Source organism: Rhincodon typus, unplaced genomic scaffold, assembly GCF_021869965.1.
Source record: "Rhincodon typus isolate 14 unplaced genomic scaffold, sRhiTyp1.1 hic_rhity00000738, whole genome shotgun sequence".
Lineage (NCBI taxonomy): Eukaryota > Metazoa > Chordata > Chondrichthyes > Orectolobiformes > Rhincodontidae > Rhincodon > Rhincodon typus.
In genome coordinates this window covers 37,604-49,980 of record NW_025966376.1, presented here as the reverse complement: position 1 = coordinate 49,980, position 12,377 = coordinate 37,604, and the positions used below count along the sequence as shown (strand labels likewise).

Below are 12,377 nucleotides of genomic sequence, written 5' to 3'. Positions count from 1 at the left end.
TTTTAAAAATTGGTTTACAACTGAAGTCATTTCTTAGAATGACCACTTACCTGTATCTGAGTAACAGTTTCATTTTCTTCAATTTCAGATGCATGAGTCAGCTCGGATGCTGCCTCTCCCGTCATGGTTACCTCAAAACTTTGGTCGTTGTCTGAAACTGTTACCATAACATATGCATAAAAGCCCAGAACATCACAGCAAAGGTATCAAGCATACTGAAAAACAAGTACATTATGAAACAAAAAAAATAAAGTGCCACTATTAATTTATTCCTGTTGTTCTATCAGAGATGGTTACAGTAGTTGGTTCGGTGGAATTTGCCTGGCAGGGTAATTACTGACAAAACCAATTTGGAATACTTAGATAGACAGGAATAATGCTTGTGGACAGTGTGGAAAGAAAAGGTAGAGACCTTTTCAAATAAAGTTCAGGTATTCACTTTATCCAAAATGGTTCTGTGCAGCAACCTTAAGTAATTCTAAACAATTATCATTTTTCTGCCTGTTTGGAGCTGTGAACACAATGAACAGACATTGCAGTTGTGATGACAATAAACTGTCAGAGCTCATTGTCACAACTGTGAAACTTCTGGCACCTTCAGAGGCACAGTTAAACATAAAAGTCCAGAAGACAGGTGTCTGTGAATCCTGGCTCCACCACAGGGTGTACTATTAAAGTCTTTGCAGATAATGTGTTTCAATGCTGCACTAAGTCATAATTATTGCTGAGCAGCCTCTCTGGCCTTGAATAGCTAATTTTATATTTGTGGAAGGTCAAATTTCTCTATTATAATAAAAAACATATTGAAGCAATATAAAATGATTTTATATAAAAGGTTTATTACAGCTCATCTTCTATGTTAATTCCATAGATGTGTTCTAATCTTTTGTTTTAATGCCTTTGAAAGGCATAAAATTTCTGTTTGTTAGAATTTTCCAACGTTATTGGCTTAGGCAGTTTGATGGTATCACAGTTACTGGATGCAGATACTGCAGATCCTCTTTACCTAAGTCCTGAAGTAAGTTATTACTGAGAAAGGTGAAATCTACCCACAGGTGATAGATCTTCAAGGGAAGCCTTCTTCAAAGTCAGTGGTGAGAACTGTTAATTTGCTCCTTGGGTCAAATCTTTTCTTTCATGGAGGAGATATTTGCTGCTCTCCTCCAATTGACCAGACTGCCTTCCTAGCCCAGTTCAGACAGCAGCCAAGATTCAACCACATTACTGATCGACTGGAGTCATGTGTAGGCCAGATGAGGTAACAATGACAGACTTCCTACCCTAAAAAGAATTTAGTGAACCAGAGAGGCTTTTACAACGATCAACAGCTATTTCATGGTTACTAGCTTTCAATTCCGGATATGCTGACTGAGTTTAAATTCCACTAGCTGATGTGGTGGGATTTGAAACCACATCCTCACAGTATTAGCTTTGGTCTCTGGGTTATTAGTCCAATGATACTACTGCTATGCCACACTACTCTCTAGAAGCAAATTTCTGCAATTACGTTATTCAAATATGTCCATACACAGTCACTATGTGTAGAAATGACCAGCAAATTTACAAACTGAAATGTTCATACAAGAAGGTCATAGTCATTTGTTTTACAAATCATTTTTTAAAAACAGCAAAGCTTTCATTTGCAACACCCTATGTAGAATTTCAAATTCATTTCCATAAGAACAAGCTAGAATATGTGGGGATAGAAATTTATTTTGGACTATACAGAGTAAACTTCACTTGTACATCCTGCCCAACATTCTGTTCATATGCAGTTGTATGATTATATGTGTAACTGGTGATATGCATTGACACTCAAGGTTAACTTCCAATTACACTTTATCTTTCTTGACAACAGTTCTAGGATTTCTGAATTTGACCTTCGAGACGGAAGATTCCTAACAAATAGGTTTTGGAACTCAATGTTGTTACCATGCATATTCATTGATATTGATTATTATGCAAAAAGGGGCTAGAATCAGTCATATATAAACCTCAAAATCTCACACAGCAACAACTTAGCAAAATTGTTCTCTTATTACATTGCATAAAATAGCCAAAAATTTCATATTTATGCCATTAATACCAAAAACAAAACATACTACACTGATTTAAATAGATGTACTAAATTATATTGCCACTTTCAATGTCACAATTTTGAAAATAATATTACTGAAGATAATGCAAACTTGAAATGTAGCTCATTGCAAGACACAACTGAACAGACAGCTTACATAACGTGGTTCATAACTGCAATGGACAGAAGAATTTAGAGACTTTATTTGGTCATCAAAGGAAGTCAGTCATGTTAATACAAGATAATTTATACAACCAACATTAATATACTACAGCAAATATTTGTAATGATCTTACTTGGAAGTGTAACAACTGATTGTACTGCTGCAAATGGGCCAGCAATACCCGTAGATTCAAGACTTGCATCATCTTCAGTTGACAAACAAAGCCTTTTGTGTAGGGGTTCTTGATTTTCCTCAGATTCTAAATCTACATTTAATAGATAGGAAAGTACTTATTATAGGATAAAAGGAAAAAGAATATTATAATAAATTTTAGATAACCTTTATTATCATTAATTATATAGTATAGAAACATTAAACATAAGCAGCAGGATAGACAGTGCTGTAATGGAACATAACCTCAAGTAAATGACATGTTCTCAAATTAGGAAATGCACCAAGAAACCAAGAGTTCCCCTGCAGGAAAGGGAGATTGTGATTGTTCATATAGGGAATGGGGAAACTTGCAAGGAGAAACAAGTCATTTTGATCCTTCTTATTATCTGGATCAAAAGTAACTTCGTTCAGTGACTGTCAAAGCATTGCCTCTAGACAATGCTGTAATAGCTGTGATCTGTTTTGTTGAGTTGAAACAGGCATGTGTTCTTCCTGTCTGCAAAGGGCAGGGCCATGTCAATTACCATATGTAGTTTCCAGTAAGTACAAGTATGCCACACTGCAAGCCCAACTATTCTTAGAACATTCAGGATTAGTTAACAAATTTTGTCCAATCACCGAATCACTTCAAATGTTTTTAGACAGAAAGAACATGTACACATATTGTGCCTGCAACTGAACACAATAAATGACAACCATTCTCTGGTTCACTTCTCAAGATCTGTGCCTTGACCAATCCAACGTCAAACTGTAAGGATGATCATTTTTAAAAAGCTTGATACTTAACTGTCAGTTATCATCCAACAGATGCTCCATGGCAACACCTTGACCAGAGTGTACTTACCAACCTATCACTTTCTACTCATACAGTATAAGTTAATTGCTTTTTCTATACACTGGAATTTCTCACAAGTTGCCCTGATGATACAAGATGAAGTGTTTTGACAAAATGTCTCTTTTTTTCAATCAAGACACAATTGCTATTTTTACTTACAGAGTTACCATATAGGGTGTCAAACCTTTGGATTTATTGGTAGATCTAGGCTTACATTGAGACCTGAACTTGGTGCATTTTGTTGTAATTTGAGTTCTTGGGCTGGTCTTACCTGACTATTCTCACCGTAACTGTCTTGATTGGCTACTGTCATATCAAACACACGAAGCTGCTCCCTCAGAATTTTGCCTACAGCTTGCTGAATGTACCTCTGAATTTTAGGAACATTCAACAAACATGCTGGCATATATTATTTGTTTGTCCCTGACTAGAGGGACTGGGGCTTAAAGTCCAGAAGTTATGAAGGAAGTGAACTTGTTCCAATTTGCTTTCAAAAACTTTAGCAAAGAAAAACATGAATCTTGGGTTAAAAGATAACAACCACAAATGCTGTACATCATCTCTCTTCACGTGTGTAACATCACCCACGTCTTTACTTACTTCAGCCCAGGTGCTGCTGAAACCTTCATCTATCTCTTTTCTCACTTCTTGACTTGGCTACTCCAAAAGTGCCCTCAGATAGTCTCCCAACCTCCACCCTCAGTTCAGCCATAATAATGCTATGACACCACTTTCCATTTGCCATACACTTGCCAATACCTGTTGACCGATACTAACTCCTGTGATGTCCAACATTTTTATCCTTATGTTTCCATTGCTTCATGACCTTATCCCTCATTATCACTGTCATCTCCTCTGGCCCTACAGCTTCCACCTCCACACATCCCCAACCCCCATCCTCCAACTCAGTCTTTGTAGTTGCCACCCTTCACACTGCTAGTCATATTTTTAGAAGGATGTATTTTGCCTGCATAAACGCATCTTGCTGCAAATTAAACATCACCACGTTTAAGGGAAATTTGCGAAGGAAAAGAGACAGAAACAGGAGAAAGATTAAAACTTTACTTCACTCCAAACATGCATTAAGCAATTTACTAAAGGAACAGACTTTTATTTTTAAAAAAGTACATGTAAACGTTGAAAACAAAACGGATAATTCAACTTACCGTTTTGAGGGCAATGTAAGATCAGATTGCCTTCTGTATCCTGGCCTATGGTTACTGCTCTGATTGTTTCCAAGGTAACTGTGCCAGATTCGTCTTCAATTGTGTTCATACTCAATCTGAACAAAAAAAAGACAAAAATTTTAATATACATGTATCGTGAAATAATTTAATATTTATGAATATCTTATTACATTCAAGGTAATAAATAAATACAAGTTATTGCTGGTTCAAAAATAAATGTTGGCTAGAATTCAGCAGAATTCCCTATTTTCCTATCAGAAAAACAAAGAGGCTTTTTGCTGCTTACCTATGTACTTCCATTGGGTCTAGATTTAAAGTTTCATCCAAAAGGTACTATCTTTTGAGAATGTACACACTCTCAGTACTGAACTGAAAGAGTTCAGAAATGACACAGTCAAGTTCTGGATTGGGTCTTTGACATTCTGATCGAAATTGAGATACAAGTGTTACCAGCTGCAAATACCATATTCCTGGAGGCACCATAACAACATTCAGATACATAATTCCTTCCCTCCATGAAGTTGTGACATATATTATTGCCAGTTTGAGAGAAGATGACTGACCTTCAGCACATTAAGTGGTGAATATTTACACCTTAAGTTTTTTTTCAAATTCCTGGAATTTTGTAAATTGGGACTAACAAATATCCTCATGTAGAGAGAAGACACTTATTCACTTGTGAGACATGGGTGTGGCTGGCCAGCCAGCATCTATTTCCTGTTACTAACTTGAACTGGGTGGCTTGCTAGACTATTTCAGAGGGCAGTTGCAAGTGAACCACATGTGGCTGTGGATCTGAAGTCACATGAAGGCCACATCAGATGAGGATAGCAGATTTCCCTCCCAGAAGGACATTAGTGAGCCAAATGTGTCTTTCTGACAGGCGGCAATGGTTTCAGAGTTATTAGCAGATTTATAATTCTAGATTTTGTTTTAAATGGAATTCAAATTCCACCATCCGCTGTGGCAGGACTGGCACCAGAGTTCCCAGAATATTAAACTAAAAAAAATATAACAGCAGATACTGGAAATCAGAAACAATGGAAAAACTCAGCAGATCTGGCAGCAGCTGTGGAGAGAAAACAGAGTTAACGTTTCAGGGCTACTGATCCTTCTTCAGAATGCAGTTTTTCCAGCTACTTCTGCTTTTGTCCCGAAAACATTAGGTGAGTTTCTGGATTAATAGATTAGCAATAATACAATGAGGCCACTGCCTCTGACTTGACAGCAACTATATTTATTAGCGTAGTGAAACCGACTTTGTAGCTGCCAGACAGATCAAGTTGAATGTCTAATGAAATAATTGTTATACAATAATTTGAGAAATTATTTACATAATGGCTTTTAAGAAAGTAAAGATATTTACTTGCACAGTTGCAGTATTAATTCAATTACTGTGCAAGATTGTTTAGGATGCAACAGAACGCTTGTTTTTGGGATTTGCTCCTAATCAACACCTCCTGATGCTCCGATTAGGCAACCCTGGTGAGTTGCGCCCTACTTCCTGCCGCACAAGTTGACCTCCTCTACCCTGACAGCGGTCAACATCCCACCCCAAGCAGAAGTGAAGAGTGCACTTGAAGTATACAACACTACAAACTGTCTTGAGACAGAATACCCGGAGTCCTTGCTCATTCTAGCTGGTGACTTCAAACAGGCAAACCTCAATAACGTGCTACCAAAACACCATCAACATGTCTCCTGTCCCACCAGAAGTCCGAACATCCTTGACCATTGCTATACAACCAAAGGAGCCTACCACTCCATCCCCTGTCCACATTTTGGAAAATTAGATCACAATGCTGCCTTCCTTCTCCTGGTTTACAAGCAGAAACTGAAGCACAAGGACCCAGGAAAGAAAGTAGTGCAGTGATAGTCTGAGGCAACAAAACAGCCTCTATGGGACTGCTTAGAGTTGGTGGACTGGTCCATATTCAAGAACTCAGTAGCCAACCTGAATGAATATGCCACTACCTTTACAGACTTCATTGGTACAGTCATACAGCATGGAAACAGACCCTTCGGTCTAACCAGTCCACGCCAACCATGTTCCCAAATTAGTGTCACCTGCCTGCTCTTGACCCATATCCCTCCAAACCTTTCCTATTGATGTACTTAATCGAAATGCCTTTTAAACATTCTAACTGTACCTGTATCCACCACTTTCTCTGGCAGTTTATTCCACACACAAACCACTCTCTGCGTAAAAAAAGTTATCCCTCATGTCCTTTTTAAATCTTTCTTCCCTCACCTTAAAAATATGCCATCTAGTTTTGAACTCCCTCACCCTAGGGAAAAGATCCTTGACATTCACCTTATCTACGGCCCTCATGATTTATAAAACGCAAAAAGTTCACTCCTCAACCTCCTAAACTTCAGTGAAAAGTGCCCCAGCCTTTCCAGTCTATAGCTCAAACCCTCCATTATACATCCTGGTATATCTTTTCTGAACCTTTTCCAGTTTAATAACAGCCTTCTTATGACAGGGTGAAGAGAAGGGCAGAACAGAACTCCAGAAGAGGCCTGACTTACATCCTATACAACCTCGATGACATTCCAACTCCTCCACTCAGAAGTCTGAACAATGAAGGCAAGTATGCTAAATGCCTTCTTAATCACCCTGTCTATCTGCGACGCAAATTTCAGAGAATTATGTACCTGAATCTCTAGGTTTCTCTGATCCACAACACTAGCCAGAGCCATACAATTAACTGTATAAGCCTTGTCCTTGTTTGTGTTACCAAAATGCAATAGGTCACATTTATCCAAGTTAAACTCCATCTGCTACTCTTCAGCGCATTGACTCAACTGATCAAGATCTCTTTGTAATCTTAGATAACCTTCTTCACTGTCCACTATACCAACAGTTTCAGTGTCATCTGCAAACTTATTAACCATGCCTGCTATATTTTCATCCAAATCATTTATATAAATAACAAACAAAACTGGACCCAGTGCCAATCTCTGTAGAACACTGCTGGTCACAGGCCTCCAATTCGCAAAACAACCCTGCACCACCACCCTCTGTTTCCTACCATAAAACCAATTGGCAAGCTCACCTTGAATCCCATGTGATCTAACTTTACTAATTGGTCTACCATGAGGAACCTTGTCAAAGGCTTTACTAAAGTCCATGTAAACAATGTCTACCGCTGTGATAAAATAGATCAAGACTAAGAATATGGTGATAGCTCAGTATTGTAGGTTGTAGGGGCTGGTTAGCTCAGTTGACTTAACAGCTAATTTATGACGCAAAGTGATGCCAACAGCACAGATTCAATTCCTACACCGACTAAGGTTACCATAAAGGTCCCACCTTCTCAACCTTGCCTCTCACCGAAGATATTGTAACACTTACGTTAAACCCACCAGTCATCTCTCTGAGAGTGCAGCCCTCCGAGACATGGCAACTTTCTCACAGAATACAGCAGAAGTCTGCGTTATTTATTATAACTGGCAAATTGGACAGCCCATTCGTGTGGCTTTCTGAATCACTTCAGAAAACGTTTATTTCACAGAGAACTTTATCCAGTCAAGAAAGCTTGACCTGCAACTCCATCTATTTCATTTGACATAGCAAAGCTCAGTGTAATATTGGAAACAAATTTAATAGTCCACCATCAGAGTCAGTCTGAGAACTGCACAGCTGAATCTCATGTAGAAGGTGGACTTCTGTTGAGCTGATGACATTGCCTTTCACACTTGAATTGAAGGATGTATTTTCTTTTAAAAAAAGAGATTTGATTTTGTGTTGGTTGATTTCCCTCATTCATTTAAGTATTTCAACTTCATAGCCAAATTGTTGCTCGTTTTTCATTAAATTATTACAATAAACCAACACAGTGTAGTCCTCTGGGAATTCTGCTTGGTCTGAATCCTTTGACTGGGAAGTTGAAGGTTTATCAAACTTGCCAATATCCTGTACAAAACCATTCTAATTGCGCCCATCGAACAGCTTAGCTGTGGGTTTGGTAGTTTCAAGATATTAACAAAAGTTTATTTGCAAACAGCGGTCAATTATGCCAACTGTTCCCAACTGATCATGGGTGTAGATTCAAGTTGGAGAAATATCTGATTTCAGTAGTTGAACACAATATTAAGTAGTAAGACAAATGGCTACTTAATGGTTGAGCATATATTTTAAAGGAGACAAAGGAAAGTGTTTATAGGACACCTTTCAAGACTTCAGGAGTCTCAACACACTTTATAATCAACGTACTTTGAAATTTCTAAAATGCAGTCAATGTTGTAATGTAGGAAATGTGGCAGCCAATTTTCTCACACCAAGTTTCCATAAATAGCAATGTGATAATGACCAAATAATTAATTTTTGTAATGTTGATTGGGGAATAGATATTGGTCAGGACCTCAGGGTAACTCATCAGCACTTCTTCAAAATAGTGCCAAAGGACCTTTAACGCCCACCCATTAGGTAGATGGACCTTCAATTTAACAGCTCATTCCCATGTTGCCAAGGTTGGAGGGTTTAAGCTATAGGGAGAGGTTGAATAAGCTGGGGCTATTTTCCCTAGAGTATCGGAGGCTGACAGGTGACCTTATAGAGGTTTATAAAATCATGAAGGGCACGGACTGGGTGAATAGCCAAGGTCTTTTTCTCATTGTAGGCGAGTCTAAAACTAGAGGACACAGGTTTATGGTAAGGGGGGAATGATACAAAAAAAGACCTAAGATGCAATGTTTTCTTGTAGAAGGTGGTGTATGTATGGAATGAGCTGTCACAGGAAGTGGTGAAGGCTGGTACAATTACAACATTTAAAAGGCATCTGGATGAGTACATGAATAGGAAGGGTTTAAAGGGATAAGGGCCAAATGGGACTAGATTAATTTAGGATATCTGGTTGGCATGGACGAGTTGGACAAATGGGTCCATTTATGTGCTGTACAACCCTATGACTCTGGAGGAGGTCTTGAAACCATAACCTTCTAATTCAGAGGTGAGAGTACTATATGCTGAGCAATGGCTGGCATTACATGGTTCTGGTTCCCTCTGGTGTTCACCACAGTCCAAACAGGTAATTCACTACCATTTACTTAAATGAAGGACATACATTTTCTACAGCATGCAGGGAGGCACTAGAGTTATTTCTTGAGTAAATATTTGTAAGAACAAAACTTACAGAAGTTGTACAGCAAAGTTCCATATTAGGTTATGGAATTTTGTCATGTAATATGAAGCTCTGATAAACATCTGAGCAGTAATTTTGAGATGTCTTTTGGCATTAGTAATTGGTTTGTAAAATTAGGCAAGTACTTTTTACAAGCTGTGCTTAGTTTCAGCAATATTTTGCAGCAAGTACCAAAGCCGACTTCCATGAGACAAAATAATGCAATAGCGTTAATCTGAAACTAAAATCGAAAATGCTAGAAATACTTGGCAGGTCTGGCAGCATCTGTGGAGAGAGAAACAGAGTTAACGTTTCAGTTCGATAACCTCTCATCAGAACTGGGAAAGTTAGAGTAGTAACAGGTTTAAGCAGATGAAACGTGGAGGATAGAAATAAGAACAAAAGAAAAATTCTGTGGCGGACTGGAAATTGGAGAGATTAAATAGCAAAGAGTTGGCAGTGCAAGACCAAGAAGTGAGGAGATAGGTTAGGAAAAAAGTGTAAAGAGGACGTGTGAATGGTAGAGGGCTGAAGAACAGCTGACATCTGAATCAAGAAGAAAGGAATTGTGAAAGGAAGGTCAAAACTTGTGAAGAGAATAAAACAGCAACAAAATGCAGACAGAGATTATAGTCTGAATTTGCTGAACAAAATGTTGAACCTAGGAGTGTGCAAAGCACTTAAACAAAAAGCAAAGTACTGTTTCATGAGCTTATGTGAGCCTCAGTGAAACACGGCTGGACAGTGAGGTCAGTATCAAAACAAGTGAAGAAATAAAATCTGGTAGATGGAGCATAATGTGAGAAATTGAGAATTTGTTCACTTTGGCAGGAAGAATGAAACTAAATGAGGGTCAATTGGGATGAGAAATTCAGAACACAATCAGATCAGCCATGATGTTACTGCATGGTGGAGCAGACTTGAAAGGTCTACTTCTGCTCCTAAATTCATATATTCACAAAATATCATGAGCAGAAGTTCAGGGTCATGCTGGTGGATTGAAGGTAGGTTTGCTGCAAAGCAGTTGCCCATTTGTGTTGGCCCTCCACAGCACAGAACAGCTTGCACTGAGCAGCAAATACAACAGACTAAATTGAAAGTAGTTTACAAAATTGCTGTTTCATCTGGCAGGAGTTTTTGGGACCTTGAATAATGGATAAAGAAGGTAAAAGTGCACATCTTGCATCTCCTGTACTTACATAGAAAGGCGCCACAGGACAGTATGAATGATCAGGGGTGTTGTATAGTGAATGGTCCTTTGGAATGCTGAAAAGGGAGGGGAATGATGGTCATTATGTATTTTGTGGTGGAATCATAATGGAAGTAGCAGTAATGGTAGAGGATGATCCAATCAATATGGAACTGGTAAGGTGGAAGATGGGGACAAAGAGAACCCTATCATTGTTCTGGGATGAAAAAGGAAAGCCTCTAGTATTTTCTTGGTTTTGTTTCATAATGAGTATGTGAAACATTACAATATATTCTATGGAGCCATAAACCATCTGAATACAAACAAATATACTTAGTATATTTCCAATGATTCTTCAACCCCACTTATCTTCAGTGTATAATTCTAAGTGCTTCTGTCAACATTTAGGTATAACATTGTGTAATTTACAGAAATGTTAACAGCTTGGCAGCAAATATAATTAAAGTTACAGCCACAAGCTGCAACTGAATCAAGTGATTTAGCAAGTTGTAATTATTCGGATTTAGTTTGCTGATTAAAGGAAGGTTTATGTTTTTACATAAGCATCAACCATTTAAGTAATAATGCAATTGCCAAAGTCAAAATAAACAGAAAATTGTAAAAAAATGGAATCAACTGTCTTAGATTCAGAAGTGCATTCATCTTTGTTGGGATATTCAACAAGAATCAACAATACTAAAATCAGTTCAATGACTCCCCAAAACATTATCAACTGCAGTAAAGAACAAAGACAAACAGCTGTTTTCATGGTCATAAAATAGTCACTTTTCACAGTGTAGATCTGAGCCAGAACTGCAGTCAGTCAGTATGTCAGCACTTACGAGATCCTTATAGTAATAAATATGTCCCCGTTCTTTTTCTTTAAACCAAAGACCCATCGCAGCTCAGTAACGATCTCCTACAACGCCTTCCATCAGACAGAAGATACAAAAGCCTGAACATACGCACCAACAGGTTCAGGAACAGCTTCTTCCTAGCCATTATTAGACTGATGAATGGACTCTTTAGTATCAAACGATGCTGATTTTGCTATCATTGATCTCGCCTAGCACACACCCAGTGCAATGTAACCTGTATGCCTTTGTCTGACTCTTTTTGATCTGTACATCCTTTGCTCACTATGAGCTGCCTGGATAGAGCAGGCACAGAATGGTTGTTGCAGGTTCCAGGGTTTAGATGTTTCAGTAAGATCAGGGAAGATGGTAAAAGAGGGGGAGGTGTGGCATTGTTAGTCAAGGACAGTATAACGGTGGCAGAAAGGATGTTTGATGAGGACTTGTCTATTGAGGTAGTATGGGCTGAGGTTAGAAACAGGAAAGGAGAGGTCACCCTGTTGGGAGTTTTCTATAGGCCTCCGAAAAGTTCCAGAGATGTAGAGGAAAAGATTGCAAAGATGATTCTGGATAGGAGCAAAAGTAACAGGGTAGTTGTTATGGGGGACTTTAACTTTCCAAATATTGACTGGAAACGCTATAGTTCGAGTACTTTAGATGGGTCAGTTTTTGTCCAATGTGTGCAGGAGGGTTTCCTGACACAGTATGTAGATAGGCCAACAAGAGGGAAGGCCACATTGGATTTGGTACTGGGTAATGAACCAGGCCAGGT

At 38.5% G+C, this 12,377-nt stretch overlaps 1 protein-coding gene across 1 annotated transcript in view; it reads right to left on the bottom strand.

Annotated features, from left to right (window-relative positions):
- Positions 1-50: 50 nt before the first annotated feature.
- The window catches only part of LOC125481059 (cyclin-D-binding Myb-like transcription factor 1), a gene marked incomplete at its 3' end in the record, with an annotated part of 17,847 nt that continues 5,520 nt past the window's right edge, over positions 51-12,377 (bottom strand). The window contains exons 2-4 of the mRNA XM_048592163.1: positions 4,416-4,531; positions 2,374-2,505; positions 51-157 (exon numbers count right to left, since the gene is read on the bottom strand). Coding sequence (XP_048448120.1) covers positions 51-157; positions 2,374-2,505; positions 4,416-4,524 — 348 coding nt within the window. The remainder of the gene's footprint in view (positions 158-2,373; positions 2,506-4,415; positions 4,532-12,377) is intronic.